Source organism: Idiotropiscis lumnitzeri, chromosome 17 (assembly GCF_059441095.1).
Source record: "Idiotropiscis lumnitzeri isolate Australia: NSW breed Sydney's pygmy pipehorse chromosome 17, RoL_Ilum_1.0, whole genome shotgun sequence".
Taxonomy (NCBI): domain Eukaryota; kingdom Metazoa; phylum Chordata; class Actinopteri; order Syngnathiformes; family Syngnathidae; genus Idiotropiscis; species Idiotropiscis lumnitzeri.
In genome coordinates, this window is record NC_142407.1 from 16253370 (window position 1) to 16273476 (window position 20107).

Here is a 20107-nt window from a genome sequence, read left to right on the forward strand (position 1 = left end):
GAGGTGGCGAACTTTCCCGAACCACCCGTGGAAGTTCCTTCGTGATGTTTTAATGAGGATGAAAAGCAAGCATTTGGGTTTTTTGTTTCGATTTTACTTACGTGTTTGGGGGCGGGCTCGACGTTAAGATGTGTTCATTAGTCCCATTCCGCATCTGAATTCTGCCTTCAAAAGCGGGGAGAAATTTCGAGGTCAAAGTTCAGCAAGCGGGGAAGGCGCAAATGAGCCGTCTCTGTCTTGCATCAGTCGAGTGGCCGACTCGATGTCGTCGGTTCGGCAGTCAGTTTCCCCGGCTAACCTTTTTCACCGTTCGGCTGACTCACTTTTTAATCAAGTCTTGTGCCAATTGGTTTTCCCCAAATTCAAAGAGGTGGCGCTGTAGAAAACAACAAAATGAAAGCTCACAAACAAAGTTTTTTTTTTTGTTGTTCATCCACAGGCACTTGTGTTGCAAGCGTACGTGAACGGAGTGCAAGCGTCGCCGTCTGGCGCTTTCACAATGATGTCTGCACTGCCCTGCAGAGACTGTTTGCTGTCTCTCTCGCCACTTGCATGCTAAGCATCGCTAGGTGACTTGGAGCCTCATTTTGTCGCCACCCAATGCCAGACCCCAATTAAGGATGCAAAACCTCCTGATCCGCCACGGCAACCAAAGTTTGCGCCGGCCGATTCGCTTCCGACCACTTCCTGTTGGCTTCGCGCACCCGCTGTTAAATAAATGAGGTCCTATATAAATATTTATGCTCTTGAATGTGCCTCCAAGTCTGCCCGGTGCAGTCCATAATCCTCTCCAAAGCAAGAGAGCCGGCACTCTTTTAATACGCCGTGATGCAAATCTCCCGGGAGTTCACTCGAAAACACCGACGGCTCGTCTGTGAGTTACCCACAAAACTTATTTCGACTCCTCCTAAAGCCGTAGCGCAATTGCTTCAACTTAACTCCAGACCACATTCAAACGTTGAATGTTTAAGATCTCAACCTGGACCAAAGTTGGGTTTTTTGTTTTTTGAATAATTCTTTGAATGATCATTTTTTTTCACCAATCATTGGAATGCTTTCCGTGAATCTAAATCAGTGCTTCTCAATTACTTTCTGGTACGCCGCCCGCGAGCAAGAATAAAACAATTTGCGCCCCCCCCCCCCCCCCCCACCACCCACTCTTCGCCGCAACTATAAATAATAGCGTTTTCGTTGCAACAAAAAAAACGCCACTGCCACCTACTGGAGTGGAGGTACAATTACACTTTATTGTAGTACGGCCCCTGTCCCCAGGGTCACACACGTCCCCCTCAGCATGGCACTGCGCCCCCCCCAGGGTGGCCTGCGCCAATATTTGAGAGGCACTGCTCTAAATGTTTCTTCGGTATTTCTGGGAGCACATTTGATTAAACAGCTGTTGTCGTCCTTTTGTGGGGTCGAGCGAGGTGATGGAAGTGAGTTAACGGGACCTGTGGGAGGCAAAGCACCGCACGCGATCATCTTTTGTCTTTCTTGGCTTTTTTAATTTTTTTACTTTGAAAAAAAAAATCTCACACGAGTTTGACACTTGAGCCTCGGCGGCCTCCTAAGTTGCTCGGAGGCAAGTGGCTATTTCGGGGGACGCCGAGTGAGAAAACGGCTCTGGGAAAAGCAATTCTTCTCACAGCGCTTTGCACTTGTTTTGTTGTCTTAAGCAGCGCCGATATAATCAGCGGGATTGTCTTGGAGGGGCTTCACGGTATCTACGCGAGGGTGCGAAATGGATACGATGTTTTCTTTTGTATCCACCTCCAACCTGCAAAAGCAAACGGTGCGCCAGGCTTTGAATGTTTTTTTTCGCGTAGCGTCCACGTTAACTGGGAGCGCCAGTGGAGTCGACGTCGCGCACAAGGCTAGCGTCGTAGCAATTGTTGTACGGAATGCGGTTTTCCCCGAGTTTCGAAAAACTTTCCTTGGCCCACCCATTCGGATATTTTTTTACGTAACTCACCAACAATTGAAAGCATTACCTCGTTGATGGAGCAAATAAATATCCAATAATTTGCTGGTTGAATTCTCTTCTCTCGAGGGCCTGCGCTAAATTGATGAAAATATAACATTTGCATTTGGCGGTTCAAATGCTTTTTGACGGCTTTTTATAACGATTCCTTTGAGGTTTCTTTTGCTTCTTTTCTCAGGATTGCCCGCTGGGCCCAATTCAATGCTCACACGGGACGAAGGCAGCCCACGCGCTGTAGGTTTTACACTCCCGCTTTAAAAGTAACTCAGGAGCATCGCCGTTTAGTCAAGAAGCAGCCGCATCTCGTCCTGCCGGGATCGTAGCGGGAATTCTCGAGAAGCGTTCCCAGCGATGTCCCGGAACGGACTCCCACCTGCTTGTGTGACGTGTCGACATCACGGAGGCCCGGCGGGATCACAATTCACGCACGAAAGCAGTGCTTCTCAAATAGTGGGGCGGGCCCCCCCAGACGGCGGGCCGCGGTGTGATGCTGAGGGGGGCGATTGTAACCCTGGGGTACTAAAATAAAGTGTAATTGCACCTCCACTCCACTAGGTGGCAGTGCACCCTCATTGCCCATTGTGCGCAGCGAGTATTAATTCGACAGTGTTGGTTTGTTGTTAATTGTACGGTGTTGGCGGAGAGTGTGTGTGTGTGTGTGTGTGTGTTGGGGGGGGGAGAATTTTTTTTTTCTGGCTGGGGGGATGGCGTAACAGAAAATAATTGAGAAACACTGCACCAAAGAGACTTCATGAAGCCTTCTGATATGGTCGTGCAAAAACCCCCCAAAAAAATGTCATTCTTAAACCATCCAAATGATATCTTTTTGTCGCTCTGATAAGAAGCGCAATAAAACATTTTCTTTCACAGAGACTTGTTCGACTTAACGTCTCACACTGTCCAAGTAATCCGCTGAAAGAGAAAAGCATCCTGGAATGACTTGACTCAGGCGCCTTTTTATTGACACCAAGAGAAAAATCAATCTTTCGAGTGTGTGGCTAAAAATACTTTCAAGACGGCCGCTGCGCTTCTTCTTCTTCTTCTTCGTCTACTTTGCGCTGGGGAGCTTTGCCGGGACGAGGTCGCAGGTGCGTGTTCCGTGAACAGCTGAAAGCTTTTGATGAGTTCATCGGCGCTGTCGCCTTTTGTTTGTGTTGTTGGCGCCGCTAAGGCGAGGCTATGAGTGAGCCGCTTGACCTCAAGATGTAATAACTTGAAAATGGAGATTTTCCGCGCTGGCCTTGAGCAGACACGACAGAGAATTTGGTGCGTACGCAAATTATCGTACCGGCACAGATTACGTCTCGATTAATTCAAGAAGAAGGCGCAAACGTCTTGCTTCACCTGTCACTACTTCATGGAAGCCCAATTTTAGTACCAGGGCCGCACTGGAGCCCATCCCAGAATGCGCTGCACGCCCGGCCGGCTTCAGGAGCCGTTGAGCTCAAACAAAGCGAGAGGCTGTCACATTTGCCCGGGTCCAAATGGCGTTCATGTCTGCGCAAGCGAGCAACATAATCGAGTTTGCAAGCGGACCGAGACCACCTCCTCGGCGAGGTGCCGGCCCGCTTGTTTGTGTCGGCGCTGAAGTCACGCCGGCCAAACAAACTACTCCGAGGGAGTTAGATAAGCCGCATTTGGATATCAAGCCACGAAATAAGGACTTGTGGATGCTCTTTGATCGTATATTCCTACACTGCTATGCTAATTAGGATGCGGCTCGCACGCTTTCGCCCACGTTTTATGGGACACTTTGATTACGGTTTAAATGATAGAACCATTGCACACCACTAATGATTTCAGACCATATGGAAAGTTGATGGAAGGATCGATTGAAAGCGCCATTCAAGGTTCCAATGTCTATGTTGCAAATGGCCTCCGAGATGCTGTTGCTAACCAAACGGTTGCTAACGGCATGTCAGCCGTCGCTCACAGGAATCAAATTGTGGTGTTTTATCGTCATCTCTCGCCTAACGTCAGCCGTCAAGTCAAGTCCATTTTATTTGTATAGCCCTTAATCACAGAAAGTCTCAAAGGGCTTTACATAGCCACAATCGACATCCCCATTCTTAACCCCCAGGAGGGCAAGGAAAAACTCACAAAACCTCATCCTTGAGAAGGGACCACAGATGGGGGAATCCCCCTTCCAGGATGACCAGGCTGCAATGGATGCCAACTGGGCAACATTTGACACATACAATGATGCTATGCAATAATAGATGAGATAATGTAAGAGTCAATTGAATGAAGCGCTGCAGGAAGATGACTTCAGTGGAGCGGGTCCTCATCCAGGGCCGTAATATCCATGGCAGCATATCCGAAGATGAGCCGTCTCAGAATGCTAATGCTAAAATCAACGCTGACAGTAAAGCAACCTCCACATCGACACGCAAGATTACCTCGGAAGCATTCACCACCAAGGACGTTGGAATTCGTCCAATGGTTCACTGCCACAGGAGATGATTAGGAAAACACCACTGCATGTCGTCAGGAAACCAGACGTGTTTGTCCACTTTGTAGTGACCGTGTCTATATTTTGTCTGCCCACAGCTGCCATCCAGGTGGAGGTCACTCCGACACACAGGGAGATCAGCGTGGGAGAGTCCAAGTTTTTCCTCTGCGAAGGTAAGCCTGCACGCACAGATACTAGTGGGGGGAAAAAAATACTCTCCTAAAAGTGGAAAAACTGCTGTATTTAAGTAAAAGTTCAAAAGTAGAGACTCTGAAATGTCCAAACGTAAATTGTCAACTAGGTTATAAAAAAATTGCTAAAGCAGCTCATGGTAAATGATAGAATACGCTTTGTATGTAAGGCTGGGTTTAAAAAAATCGATATATCGTTTTGAATCGATTTTCCTTTTCATGAAACCAAGAATAACATATTTGTCCTTTTTTTGGACTGCATGAAATCCTTGAAATCACTCAAAGTGAATCGAAAATCGAATCGGGCCGTTGTGTATCGGATCGAATCATTTTTGGAAATTTGAACCGATACCCATCCCTTTTTGACTTTCTTTTTTTTTTTTTGTCAGAAGCCTGTACTTGAGTGAAAATACCTGTCCAAGATTGAATGGGATCAGTTTGTTGTCCGTGTGGTATTTGCGTGAGGTCGTTCAGTTTTTTTAGAGGCGGATGTTGTCAGGGGATTACAAGAGACCGCGTGCGTGAAAGAAAACATTTGCTTGGTCAGCACAACAATGGACAAGGCGTTGGGCTTCCAATTCATATTTTTCCAAGTGCATTTTTGTTTAAATACTCAGTCATCCGAGGTACTGCCGCCAAAAAGTCTTCGGTTTCGAGTGCCTGGTTACCAGTCAGGCATTTTATATTTTACACCGCGGCTCCCACCTGAGCCGGACGCGTCGCGTTCCAACGCAACGTGTTTTATTTTTTTTCTGGTCGTCTCCTGCTAAGAGTGTTTCCAAAGCCAATCTGATCATTTTACTTCAACTATTGCTGTTGGCTCCCGTGGAATATGTTTGACTTTTGCCCTCCAAGCCGTTCATTCCAGAAAGGAAAGCGATTTTTGCTCCGGTTTTCCAAAGCTTTTCAAATGCAGGCGGAGCATTCCATCCCTGAAAAATGGCCGAAAGCTCCCCATTTGCAGCTTTCACACAGACGGAACTGTCGAGGCGCCGTTTATTCACAGTTGCAGCTTTCCGCAATTCGATCCATGGCGACGTCAGCACAAAGAGGCGTGAATGACCTTTTTCACAGCCCCCCTCAAGGCCGACAGTTTTTGTACTTTTTTTGCGACGCGCAAACCTACCTGTGTCTGAGTGGGGCGGGGCTAAAGTTTGACGCGAGTCACTTTCACCCTGCATTCCAGGTGATTTGTCTGACATGCAAAGGTAAAGCCGGCTTTCTTTCGTCTTTGATACAGAACTTTGAAAATCGAGGATTTAATCTAGCCAGCTCGATAGAACTCGGCTTGTTTGGACTTTAAAACGCGGATGCGTTAAATAAACGTATCTTTTCGTCAGTGGTGGGAGATGCGAAAGACATAGACTGGTTCGCGCCCAACGGGGAAAAGATCTTGCCGAACAACCCCAACATCCAAGTGAGCCGCAACGACGAAACCACTTCCACCCTCACCATCTACCACGCCGACGTGGACGACGCCGGCATCTACAAGTGCGTGGCAAAGAGCGGCGACAAGGAGGCCCAGGCCACGGTCCAAGTCAAGATTTTTCGTAAGTGGACCGTAATTGCGATTTTCTGTACGACCAATCCAATCGTGACGTGACTCTTGGCGGCTTTTCGTTCCAGAAAAGATCACCTTCAAGAACGTTCCCAGTCCGCAGGAGTTCAACGAGGGCGATGACGCCGACATTGTCTGCGATGTGGTCGGTTCGCCGGTGCCCTTCATCCTTTGGAAGCATAAAGGCGCCAGGATCCAGCCCAACAAAGATGGTGAGATGAGCCCAATGAAAATCTCTAAATGCTTTTTTTTTTTTTGTCTGACTTTTTTGTCCACCCAAAGTACAATTAGTAAACCAAATGGGTTTATTCCGGCTGAGTCAGCGCTCTAATTTATTAGTGATATTAGCATATTTGTGTCTCTGAATCTTAATATGCTCCACTACTTCTGCTTGTAACAAAACGACTGCAGAACACCAAATCTTGACATTTCAACTCAATTAATGGCCTTTAAAGCCGTTGGAACAAAGATAATGATCTTATTAGGCTGGCTTTCCATTGAAACTTTTTCCTTTGATTTGCTTTGAAATCCTTAGATTAAAATAAAAATGAATCCTCGTATAAAAAGGATGTTAATACAAGCCAGATGTCGGGGGGTATATTCCATATAAAAAATATTTGCCAAGTGTTTTGTTATTAAAAGCAAAAAAAAAACTGGCAAAAAGTCAATGCATGTTTTTTTTGGGCTTTTTTTTTTTTTGTCACTGGGATGTTAACGGATGAAATGTTGCCGATGTCTTACATGAGTGCGATCCTCCAACACTGGTCTTCTCTTCCTACTTCGGTTCTAGCAGCCGTGACTGAGAAAGAAAAGCCATTTCTCCTAAAAACGTCGTGGATAATGCACGAGTGTGAATATTTGATTCTTTTCACCCGGCAGACTCAGTTGAATAGTGTCAAAAAAGAAAAGATGCCTGGAGGGAATTTGGGGTCCCCGTCAACTTTTGAGCAGAAGCACAAATGCAAAGTAATGGAAGACTTCCTCGCCTGTCACTATCAGAAACTCGGAGCGTTTTCTTTCATGTCGTCCGTTTGAGCGGGTCTATCGACGGTTGTCGCGGCATGATCGAAGGTGATTTCCCGCCATTGAGTGGAACGTCGGATTTCATTGTGACGGTGAGTCAAAAATATGAGAAAGAAAACAACAACAAAAAAAATACCAAGAAAAGCCTCGAACACCCGCCCGGAATGAGGATGTTCTTCTCCGCCGTTGCAGACAGTTGTTGATTTCCCGCGAGTGAGGCTCGGCTGGGCGCAGGTTTTGTGCATCTCAGCGTAGCGGCGGGCGCAATAAGAGCACTTCCACGATTGGCAACGATTTACTGTCACGATGCGAGGGTTTGACGTCAGGTTGCAACGGGCCTGCTGTGAGTCGTCAATCCGCTGCCCGCCGTTGGAACGAGACGCGCTTGTTAGCCTTGGAAGATGCTGCTAATAAAAAGATAACATGTCTCAGACTTGACTGCAGGAAAATTCAAACGGAGACACAGCCAGTCCGTAAATGTGAGCTCTAAATGTGCGCCGGGCTGTGAAAACATTTCCACAGAAAAATGGAAGGATTTGTTTTCTCCAAACATGCCAAGAGCTCTGAGCATTTTTTGCGGCCCAACGGTGGTTGAGCGTTTAACACGTCTGCCTCACACTTTTGACATTTGGAGTTTGAAAATGATTGCGATTAGAGATGTCCGATATTTTTTTTTGGGTGCTGATACCACCAATTCGGAACAAAGACTTTTCGGTTCTAAGGCATATGATTTATTTATTTATTTATTTGCCCCCTATTGGCATCCTTCTTAAGTTCCCGATACCTTGAAATCAGCCTGATACCAATATCTGGTATCGGTTCTTTTCCGTCCCTAATTCACACCAACACATATAAATGTATCTTTTTTATTTTCTTTTTAGCATGCTACTTCAGAATATGTTGATATTCTGCCATTCTGTATTGTAATTTTAAATAAAATATCTCATTTTTGCCACTTATCAGGCCTTAATAAAAATCTCACAGCATAGCACCAAACAAAAATGGCACAAAATTAAATTAAAGATGACCGCGTTTCACTCGACACTCAAATGGACTTGTGCAGTGTGAAATCGGATTCTGTGCAACTGAACACAAAGCGGAGAGCCTCACAGGAAGCGAATTTTGTTGTGTGAATGGCAACAGGTGGCAGGAACAAAAAATACTGACATTGAACTGCACACGGAATTTGTCCGAAATGTGAGAAAGAGTCGGTCGGCCTTGAGTGGGGCGTGAGAAACGCCTCCCGCTTTCACTTAGTGCAGCTCCGTCCATTCCGTCGCGTTAAAGGCCGCTTGAATCAGAAACGGCAACAGGTTGTGGCGACGAGGCGCTCGCAGCTCCTTTTTTTAAAGCGCTACCTCCATTAGCTAGCATAATTGAGTCGTTTCCATTTGGCCTCCGCTGCCTCCCGTTGAAGCCTTGGAAAAGTTCTCTCTGGAAACTATTAGGATCCAATGAAATGGATTTATGCTCAATTTGATTTCAAAGTTTGGTGTTTTTTCAATTCAATTTATTTGCTTGCTTCAAAAATCCAAATTACAATGATAAGTGATTACAAGATCACAATTATTTATTTGAATGATGTCATTTGAATTTAATGAGACACTTTACAAGCAGCACAATTTCGAAAGCTAACACTTCACTTCCTGTTCACGTTCTCATTTGAAACGTGTAAACATTATTTCCGCTGCGCTCATTGGCCGACTGACGCGAACGTCGCACAAGCTTTCCCAACAAGCTTTGTCGCCGTTCCAAGAAACACGTGCGCCCAGACGGCGAAACTATTGCTGCTTTTGGTATGAAAGACTTAGTGACAAAAGTGGTGCCGTCAGCAGTATATTTCGCAGACGGGCTAAATATGGAACGGATTTTGTTCTTGAACAATGCGTGCAGGTCTAATAATGAAAATGGCACACTTGATCATCCTTGACTGCCTCACAATGTTTGGCGTTGTTTTCTTCCTGGCTGTTCCAGTGCGATACAACGTGATGGATAACGGCCACCTGCTGATCCGCGGCGTCAAGAAGACGGACGAGGGAGCGTACGTTTGCGAGGCGCGCGTCATGGAGACGGGAGAGATCAACTTCAAAATGATCAACGTCGTCGTGAACGGTGAGCCTTGTGGCCGTGCCAAATGAGACCTTTTGTCATCTTGCCACCTTTCTGTCTTTTTAGTCCTTCCCACCATCCGTGCCAGGCAGAGCGAGGTCAACGCCACCGCCGACATGGGCGGCTCCATCCTCTTGGCCTGCGATGCCGATGGCTTCCCCGAACCCGTGGTCACATGGGCTTAGTACGTATGACCGCCATCCACGTCAAGATGCTGCCCGCTAAGTTGCAGTCACTTTTTTTTGGTTTTCCGACATCTTAACAAATTCCGCTAATTGGCTTGAGCGAGACTTGCCAGCGTACTAAGTTACGTTGCAACTTGTCGGAGGAGTCCCAATTGAAATTGCTCGGTGAGAGGTGTGTGCAGCTCCCAATAAGTCCGTTTAGGGGTTCATAAAATATTGAAATTTAAAATCTTTTTTTTTTCCGACTTATTTCAACAAGATGGGAGTGGGACCTCTAATGGTGACTTTGGATTTATGTTTCAGGAAATTTGAAAAAAACAAGTTATTTAATTTCCATGTCTCCACAAGAGGGAGTCATCGCTTTGAAGGAAGCTTTTGTCCGTCTTAGTCTTTTCCCAAACGATGTGAAGAAATCTGCTCTCTTTTATCAACACATCCCAACTGCCGAAGACAAAATAAGGCTCCTCTTTCTTCGGTCGCGCTAGTTGATGGATGTGCTCTTGCTCCCCCTGTTTTCCACCTGATGTGTCGATGATGATGATGATGATGAAGATGATGATGAAGATGTCTCGGCCACGGGAGGGTTGAGTTGTGAAGGCGAGGTACGTGAGCAGAAAACTGAGGGCGAAGCTATTTTTTTTTTTCGAAGGCTGTCGGCAAGGCGGTCATGAAAGCATCCAAACATTTTCTTTTTTTTTTTTGAAAGCAGGAGCAGGTGAAGACGTGAGAGCAGGCCTGGCGCTGTTTGACGATGGTGTCCCCTCAGTGTGCCGTGGCAATTTGTAGCATGAGCTTGATTGATCGCCAATCACATGTTTTGGTATTGACAAGCCTCTCTGAAAACGACAGTTGGTTTGTTGCGAGCTGAGGTGCCTCGGGAAAGTGGAAAATGATACAATACTTTGGGAATTCCGTTATAGTTTTGTTATTTTGACTTTTGCTTTTTGATTTTAGTTTGTAGAGTGTTTTTTTTTTGTTAGTTTTAATTTTTAATTGATTCAACCTCATAGAACGGTCACTTGTTGTGCATACTGTAGCATTAAACGTGTGGTGTATTTGAACTGAAACCTACTCACTGTTTTAAATGTTGAAAACAAAAAAGACATTTTGTTGTTTCTGACGGCAATCTTTTTCTACCTTTGACTTTGGCTGTTAGCCATTAGCCGTTAGCTGCCAGTTGGAAGCCACACTTTGGAGGGAGTTGTGCGTCTGTATTTCTTCTTGTCTTTAAGCTTTCTGAGCAGATGAAGGAATTAGCATTTCTTGTTGACGGACGCCGGAAAATGATTCTTCTTGGTTTTCTTTGACAGCAGGCGACGGTTCGAACATGCACGACCAACACTGAGAGTTGCCAACGATAAAAGGATGTGTAACTATTTGAATTGGCAAAGAAAATCGCTTATTCTGTCTTTTCTGCCGTGAATTAAGTACAAAGTCGGTAAAGTGAGGACATGTGAGCAGTGTCAAAACGAGCCTTCCAAAAAATTCATTTTCGCCGAAGCCGGGAGATCCATTTTCCACGTTCCCTTGCGACAGGAAGTCAGGTTTGTCTTTCCTATTGGTCTCTTATTTTCCCTTTTTTTTTTTTCCTCCCTGGTCTTCAGCAACAACGTCATCCTTGAGTCAGGCGATAAGTACGGTCTGAATGAGGACGGCTCCGAGCTGGTGATAAAAGATGTCATCAAAGTGGATGAAGGCGATTACGCCTGCATCGCTCGGAACAAGGCAGGCGAGATGAGCCAAGAAGTCAGTCTCAACGTGTTTGGTAAGAAAAAGAACAAGTTCACTGATTATCAATAAACGTGATTAAAAATAGACCGGAATAGAATAATGAATGGCTTTGTTATTTTTATTTATTTTTTTTATTTCCAAATAGTGCAAGCAAATATTACTTACGTGAACAACCAGACGGCGACCGAGTTCGACGATGAAGTCACGCTGACCTGCGAGGCCTCGGGTGACCCGACGCCCTCCATCTCCTGGAGCTTCCAAAACAGGATTTTCACCGAAGGGGAGCAGGTAAAGTTGCAGAGCAAAGTGGGAAGTGGCCAGTGAATATTAGATTGCTCGACATTGTAAATTAGCCTGAAACAAAAATCTGAAAAATAATCCAGAATACATTGAAGACACGCAACCACTACGACAAAGCGTCACATTCATGAGAAGCATGTAGCGAGCACGGTGCTAACGTTAGCGTGAGAGGGGAGCGATGTTGTAGCTCAACAGTCGCCGTTCATTCGGTAACGGTGATAAGCGACGACAACTTATGATTTATTTAAGCGACACAAATAGATTCGCAAATGGTAGCACTTGCTGCAAGCTAACTATCTTAAGTGCTAATGTCAACATTGGGAAAAACCGTTCAACAAATTCCAATTGTTAGTTAGCTAACAAAGCATTTCCTGGTTTATAGAGGACGACGTTACGAATTATACACATTATATATTAAGTTCCTTCATTCTTTTAAATGTTTTGGGGATCAGTTTAGTAGCATTAACTCGGCTAACTAGCTAAATACTACCAAACCAATCGACCAACAAACAAAGAACTAAAGACGACATACTAGAATTATAATAACGTATTCTCTCCAGGATAATATTCAAATATATAATATTTCATAACTCAGCCTTTTAGATAATTAAAATGACATCCACATTTTTTTGCTTTTAATTGAGAACAAGTCCCGCAATTTGCATATTTAACCAAAGAAAAGAAAAAAAAATCCATCTCCTCCTCCTTTGAAGGATACAGTCAGAGACTCCGCATTTATTATTGAGGTTGTACGACTGCACGGCATCACACTGAGATGTTAAACGCTGTCTTGCCTGTTCAAAATCGGAACCGCAGCCACTTGCGTCATTTGCCTAATGAAATTCCGCTCTTACATTCTAATTTCCAAGCGGTTTAACCTCGTAAAGGGTACAAGGAAGACTTAACTGCTTTTTAATCGCTCCTGTTAGGAGATAAAATTTGAGGAAATTGACACATTAAAAACAAAAAAAACCCTGATGAGTATTAAAATACTGAGTCAGAGTTATTGCAGTCGTAACAATACAGTGGAGGGACCTTCGTGCCAGTTTATTAATGCTAAAAAAAATAGAATATATATTTCATGGTAAAATTATAATAAGACTGAAGCAAATAAATCAAAAATTGTCAAACCCAAAAAAGTCCTTTATTATAACGTGAAAAAAAAAATCACAATGTGTCAAAAATGAATTTCTGTGTGTTTTGGCTTTGTCTGCAATTATTATGAGACGAATGTCTGAACAGTCATGCTAGAAAAATCAATGAAAAACATTTGTCATAATGTAGACCATTTGTCTCGTAATATCTTGACTTTGCGTAAAATAGAAAGAAAGGGGGGGGGGGGGGGGGACATGTGTAACATCTCATTTGAAGAACGCATGCTGACTGAGGTAATTAAATCTCCGGTTACAAATATAGCTGTCCGTGGGCTCTTAGACATGCTTGGTCAGTCTCACTCCCCGCCCCGAAAAAAAAAAATTCAGCATGTGAAATTTCTTTCATTGTATGAGACGGACACTTGACAAGTGTGATTTCTTTTTTTCCGCTATGAGCGCCGCAAACTCTAAATTAGAACGAGTGCCGGAACTCTGCAGCCACGCTAGCATTGACGCAGGAAGTCGACGGGGGGGGCGTCTATCAGGAACTAATCCAAGCGGCTCTTTTCCCCGCTCACACATTTTTGTTGTAATAGCACAGAACAGCACCGTAGGCGCTGAAAGGGGGGAAACATTTTCAGCACAGTGGGTCTTCTTGATGGTATGGTATGCTTTTATTGATCGCATGTCTGAGAGTGAAAAGTTCTTTCTTTTACTTTTTTGAAACGTGTGTCCAAATACGCCTGCCTGCGTTTGAAAATAAATAGGCTAAAATGTCATTAATTAAGTAATAATTGTCGATGTGTTAGGCGTCAGTATCTTATTCAAAGTTATCGTGCACTCATACAGGTTGCCGATACCAGTCCATCGATACTTACGTCAAAAAAAAAAAAATCTAACATTGAGTAAGTCCTCCTTGGCAGTAGTTGGCGCTATACTTGGGCAGTTGGCCACACCGGCGAATGATTATCATTGTGTAAAATAACATTTTAGATATGAAAAGTACGAAAGGTGTTGGTACTCAAAGTCTGACAAAAAAAAGAAAATGTCTAGAAAATCCCGACTTCCGTATATCAGTCAAGGACATTTTTCAGCCCCTGCAAAAAAAAAATAAAATAAAAAATCCTAGTATGACATTTGGTTTGAAATCATTGCGGTATATCCCGCAACACGCTCGACCGGCCCACCCTTCCTCCCTCCCCATGTGTGAATCTCTGACGAAAACCCCACTGTGTCGTTTTTGTGTCTTTGTCCTCTTCAGGCTTCGTGGACGCGACCCGACCAATACGAGGTATGGCGACTAAAAAAGTGGTAGCCGTAGTTGCACGGGCCCCAGATTTAACACGCTAGAGCACCACCCCCAAAGTGTTTCCACTCAACCCACTTTAAGCGTGCGTGCGTGCTTTTAGACGACCACTAACTGTGCTCACACTGGTCACGAACCACACTTGATGTCATCCATTGAGTTCATTTTTGGAAGTAGTCCTTTCTTCAAGGCTTTTATTGTTTGCTTCTGAAACGGTCTGGTGGGATCATTGAAGAGTTGACGCGTGAATGCCGTCTGCTTTTCCTGCTCCTTAAAAAAACAGAAGCGGCCAGAAATCTTTTCGGGCACACCGGCCAATCTACTTTTCTTACAAGAAGCCGAATTTTTTTGCGGTTAATTGGAACAAAACAATCTGGGCTAACGAGTCACATGCTGCTTCACCAAGTCTAAAGACAAATACGTGATGCTTTGATGTGATTATCGAGCGTTTCGATAATCTGGTTGCAGATTTTTGGGTTCGTTTGTTTGTTAGGAGATTGCCTCCTGGTTCTCGAAGAATTTCCAAATTCCATTCTGATCGTATTCTCTTTTTTTTTTTTTTTTTTTTTTTTTTTTTATAAATTTTTTTTATTTTGTGTTCCACCCGTACATACTGAAAGCGCGAGCTTTTAGCCCATTTGTACGTAAACATTCAAAGCACTGAGACCTGTCACTTTGCAGGCAAGTGAAAGTGTAAAGTTTTATGGCTGCAATAAAATCTGGGCAGATTTATATCTTGCTGATTTATATGGAAATTTATATGACTTTGTCTGGATAATTTATTTATTTTTTTTTAATAGAAATTGTGATTTTTTTTTCTTTTTTCCCTCCTCACATTTCAGTTTATTCCAAACATCCGTCAAATCATGAAAGATGATGAATCACTTATTGGAACATGCAGAGTCATCTATCAAAATCTGACCCTCACTTTCCCGAATGTTTTTTTCAAATATTTGTTTTTTGCTCCCAATTTGGCATTTTTAGACCACTAGCTAGTCGAGTAGATTTAGACGTCGAGAGTTGCCCTTTGCCAGTAGATGAGTGTTGATAGTGAAAGAAAAGTGTCGTGACCTTTCCAGTCTGCAATGTTCTCATTGTGTTCTTCACTGCACTTGAAATTGCGATCTTTTCAACCCGTCGGTGCTCAGGACCTTCCGAAAGGACCGTCTAATTAGGAGAACTGTAACCGTGTTGGATCGTTAGTTGGACCGCCACAGAAAATCACCTATTGATTCATGCGCTCGCATCCATCGCATTGCCATTGATCTTGGTAGCGTTGATAGCGCTGCTCTGCGGCGGCACGCGTCCACCAGATCGTCAATCAAAGGCCAGCAAGCCTCGTCCTAAAGTCCCGGACAGCCTCGACAAGCGAGCGGCGTTTGTGTTTAAACTTGAAAGGAACGAGCCGACTCGGGCTGACCGTTGAAACTTGCTTGGGGCTGTCGTTAATGGCGGCGGAATTCCGACAAGCCCTCGTCACAAGTATGGATGGATGACGTCCTGTCATTGCCCTTTCAAACGTTTCTGTATGGCTCGTAAGCAAAGAGCTCAGTGGCACGAGCACGGACGAGAGAGAGGGAGAGATTTTAATTCATTTTTTTCGAAAACTGGCTTAAAAATGATTTGATTTTAATAAAATGCAAAGATTGACAATTTTCCTCCATTCATAACATCTTGAGTCAGCCACCATCAACCAGAAAGCCGCCAACTAACAATTTCACAGAAAACAGATAAAAAAAAAAAATCTTAATTTGTGTTCACCGCACCAATTTCTCCTTTTGCATTCTTTCTAACAGACTCCACTTTTAACTTTCAGCATTTCTTTCTTCCAGGGAGGTGATGATGCCGCATGTTTTTTCCGAGGTCAACAGACTCGATGGCGTGGCGTGTCCTTGACAATTTCCTTTTTCTCTTGTCGCTCGCAGAGCCACGACAGAAACATCGTGGTCCGCAGCCACGCCCGGGTGTCGTCCCTCCTCTTGAAAAACGTCGACTTCACGTACGCCGGACAGTACCTGTGCACCGCCACCAACTCCATCGGTCAGGACAACCAGCCCGTGTACCTGGAGGTTCGCTGTAAGTCCTCCCGGCCGCTAATTTCACTTTCCAAAGATCCAGAATCCAAAGCTTTGTTTTTGGCTTCAAGTAATCGTCATCGTAAACCCGAGACTTCTACAAACTTATCATTGAGGCGTCAACCAATCACACGTCTTTTCCGATCTCCCCCGCGGTTGTTTCCGCCACATTGATGGACGAACTCTTCCGATTTAGAATGAAATGCGACATCCGTTCAAAATTCAGATCGGCACTTGATTCAGTTTTCATCAAGTCACACTCCTCAGCCCATCCTCTTGAAACGTTCATGGATTCATATTCAGGAAAGGAACGAGAATCCAATTGATGTCAGGTAACACCAGCGCAAAATGTAGCTGAGGCTAAAGACGCAATCTCTACCCGGTTCCTCTTCAGCAGTCAAATCGTCAAGCAAGTGTTGAGCGATTCTTCGGTGGCAAGGTGGCACAAGAACACCATTGATGCAAACCCGACCTATCAAGATCTTAAACTGTTGGCTTTATTTCTGTCTCTCTAAGCAAGGATGCTACATAATCGCCTCCTCAAGCTTCCCTCGACAGTCATTCCGTAGCTAAGCGAAAAAAAACGAGATGAATACCATCTTTTTTTTTCATCCAGCAACCCCCGACTGTCAGGAATGATCTTTGGCCGATGTCAATGAGAGCTCCAGATTTCATCTTAACTGGAGTCAAGAGTGGAATACCTGAAATATCACGGTGGACCGAGTGCACATGCTGACATTCTTTAACTGTGATTCCTCATCAATTTGGAATCCGCCGCGATGAGCTGCCGCCAAATCGAGTTTGACAGCATCCAAGCAACTTTTACGTTTTTGGGGGTTTTTTTCTCTCTCTCTCCCTCTCCCTCAACTATTGTTGTTTGCACCAGTTGGCAGACGAATCAATAAGACTCGCAACATCTCACTGAGTTCAACCGAGCGTTTCTTTTTCCAGTCAGGAGAAAGCTCAAGCAGGTTGGCCTTTATTTCAACTTGAGCTCGCCACGTGATGTGCTTTTCAAGCAATTTGCCGCGCCGGTTAGTGGACTCGGCTCCTTGACGTGATGAACTTGTCTAAATACCCCACCTCCTTTCGAAATGTATAAAAATAGAGACACTTGCCTGGTCTGTACCAGCGTTAATGATCATTCATTTGGGGACCATTTGTTCGATGGGTTTTCAGTCCGGTAACAAACACGGCTGGGTGTCTTGAGGGAAATGAAAAATGTGCAATAACAGTCTCAGCGTGGTCACATTTAGCTCACTGAACTCCACTCACCCTGTGGATTTTTCAGGGAAAGAATAATTGGAGCGTAATAGTTTCTTTATCGAGTGCACTTAGTACAAATAGTTTCCTTGCAAGGCTTTCGGGGTCATTCGATTATCCCGTGGAACAGATTCCTCATAAAGAATCAAAACCTCCAGGTGAGGCGCTAACCACGTAGCGATGGTGTGACGTTGCAGACGCGCCAAAGATCCTGGGAGTGGTGACGGTGTACACGTGGGAGGGGAACCCGGCCAACATCAGCTGCGAGGTGGAGGCCCACCCCGGGGCTTCCGTCACCTGGTTCCGTGACGGACTCCAGGTACCCTCCGTCAACACCACCAACGTGAAGATCTACAGCACGCAGAGCAACAGCTACATGGAGGTACCACTCGGGACAACGTCTCTGTCGCTTTGATTACGATGCAAAAGTCTGATTGGGAACGGTCTGCGCAGGTTTCTCCTGAATCGCAAAGTGACTTTGGGAGCTACAACTGCACAGCAACCAATGTGATGGGTACCGAGTCCAAGGAGTTTCTTCTCATCCAAGCAGGTTTGGGTTTATTTTCATCTGGCTTTGACATTTGCTTGGTGGTGCTCATGTTCCTTTGAGCTTTACCTGTTTAAAAAATGTAACTGTGTGTAAAACAAAAACCAGGATTGACCCTTTTTAGTCCAACTTCCGATTACCTTGACACCGATACGGAACGGGTGGTATGAAGTTGACCCAGAGATGTTAGCGCCTTTGGAAATCTTTTCAGAGCCACAACACAGCCAGACACTGTCCGCTTGTTTTAGTTTGTGAAGCCAGGACTCGGTGTGACGTTTTACAAGTGGGATGAATGTTGATGTTCTGCATCATCGGAAGCGACACGGAATCGAGTTCAGTCTTTATATACAAAAATTCCAAGTCGCAACAAGCAGGCCTGGATTGAGAACACATGGAAGAAAGCTGACATCCTCACTCAAAAAGGGGTCGACCCTGAAATTTTACAGCGATCGAGGGCATTTTAAAAGCCCCGATTACACCAGCTGTAAAGAACTTTCAGGGACCTTTTTTTGTGCGGGGTACTTAATGCCTACACCACCACCATTGTTGTTTTGCCTTGCAGAAGTGCCATCATCGCCAGAAATCCAACGTGTAGAGCCTTTCTCCAGCTCAGCTGTGGTGGAGTTTGACGAGCCTGACTCCTTCGGAGGAGTGCCCATCATCAAATATCGGGTAGAATGGCACTTGGATGGCCACGGCTGGACCGGAAGGGACTACGACGCCACTGAAGGTGAAATCAAAAATGGATTTTTCTTAGTGCCACTAGAGGGAGCCACACTTTGAGAATCACTGCAAGTAAAGAGCATTTTCTAACTACGGTCATGCGAAACCTGATGGAAACTGTGGCGCCAATACTCCAACACTTTCCTCCGTCAACTTTCTGCGGATAAACAAAAATTAGGATTCCTTGACGTGACGGAAGGAGGGGCAGATAACACTTGAGCTATCACCAGGAGCTAATCCAAACATGACAGTGTTGCACGCAGCCCGACGTCTGGCCGAGAGCGAGACAGAGATGACAGCCGGCTCGGGCCCCGGATAATAGCCCGGTCCCGCCGAGACGCGGTGGCGCTGGCGTATCTGGATGCTTCCTGTCCTGTTTGCCGCATGGGGCGTATCTGTCAGCGGCTTTCCTCGCTGGCTGCTGTCATCTCACGGCCCGAGAGCCACCTGTCATGTAAACCGATGCGCTAAGCAAACAAAAAAAAAAACGCAAGCTCTCCGAGGATGCATTTTGCATTGCGCTGTGCACGCACGCTCTGCATTGGTCAATTCAGAAATAACAGACATGCCCCACACGACGGCAAAGAACACCCAACAGTCCCTTTTAATGAAATCAAGAAAGCCCCGGTTGGTGCTTAGCAGTAATGACATCATAAAATTCACCGTGGGTGGATAAAAGGCTGACCGAAACAGCGTTCTGAGAACCCTGCACTTGGCTTTTCTTCAGTTGTCGCTGCGTTCCTGAATTTGGTATTTCATCAGTTAGCCGTCTGCCTGTTAATTGGAAAAATTAATTTGCCGCAATAGCCACCTCCCTTCTCACACGAAGAAAGAAATTTTAATGATGTCATTGCGTATGAGCTATTGTGGCCACACACATTTAAGAGGTAGCTGCTGAGCCCATTTGCGACCCAAAACAGCAGCACCGACCCTAAGCATGTGAACAAGAATCTTCACTTGACATATTGAATTGTAAATTTTCCAGTAAAAATATGAAGATATTTTCCATCAGCTATAATGTACCCAAAAATGCACTAATAAGAAACCAGAGACAACAACCACGTGCAATAGCTCACAAAATTTAGTACGCTCTTGACTTTTTTTTCAAATATTTGACCAAATCTTTTCAGGAGTCAACACGAAAGAAATGACATATTGTTATAATGTAAAGTTTTTGCGCACCGTCTGTAAATCAGCAACGGCAACAAAAGTGAGTACACCCCTGAGTGAAAATGTCTTTATTTTTATGATATATCGTGGAGTCGACTTTTGGGGCTCGGTTGACACAAAGCAGGACTGCCATCACATGTTTAAAAGAAGTACTGCCGCAGGTGCACCTCCACGTTTTCAAAGTAGGAGCTTGTTCGTCCAGAAAAACAAATGTCATTGAATTAAATTGACTGTAAATTTATTCTACATATTACTATAGAAAAGTATAATAAAAATGTCACATTTAAAATAAATAAATGTCGAATTATAATGAGCAAGGTCATTTCTCTCATGTTATGGCATTATTAAAATAAAATCTTTGATTCACAATAATGCTTTCTGAAGAAAAAAAATCCAGATTTT

At 44.6% G+C, this 20107-nt stretch overlaps 1 protein-coding gene across 6 annotated transcripts in view; it reads left to right on the plus strand.

Annotated features, from left to right (window-relative positions):
- Positions 1-20107, plus strand: part of ncam1a (neural cell adhesion molecule 1a) — a 122743-nt gene that overhangs the window by 81364 nt on the left and 21272 nt on the right. For 4 of the 6 annotated variants that reach the window (XM_088279184.1, XM_088279179.1, XM_088279181.1 and 1 more), the window contains exons 2-13: positions 4529-4603; positions 5962-6171; positions 6248-6391; positions 9177-9314; positions 9378-9495; positions 11101-11261; positions 11373-11515; positions 13883-13912; positions 15853-16003; positions 17463-17647; positions 17719-17815; positions 18375-18542. In XM_088279184.1, coding sequence (XP_088135310.1) covers positions 4529-4603; positions 5962-6171; positions 6248-6391; positions 9177-9314; positions 9378-9495; positions 11101-11261; positions 11373-11515; positions 13883-13912; positions 15853-16003; positions 17463-17647; positions 17719-17815; positions 18375-18542 — 1620 coding nt within the window. The remainder of the gene's footprint in view (positions 1-4528; positions 4604-5961; positions 6172-6247; positions 6392-9176; positions 9315-9377; positions 9496-11100; positions 11262-11372; positions 11516-13882; positions 13913-15852; positions 16004-17462; positions 17648-17718; positions 17816-18374; positions 18543-20107) is intronic. The other 2 variants (XM_088279180.1, XM_088279182.1) reach the window with 1 other exon arrangement.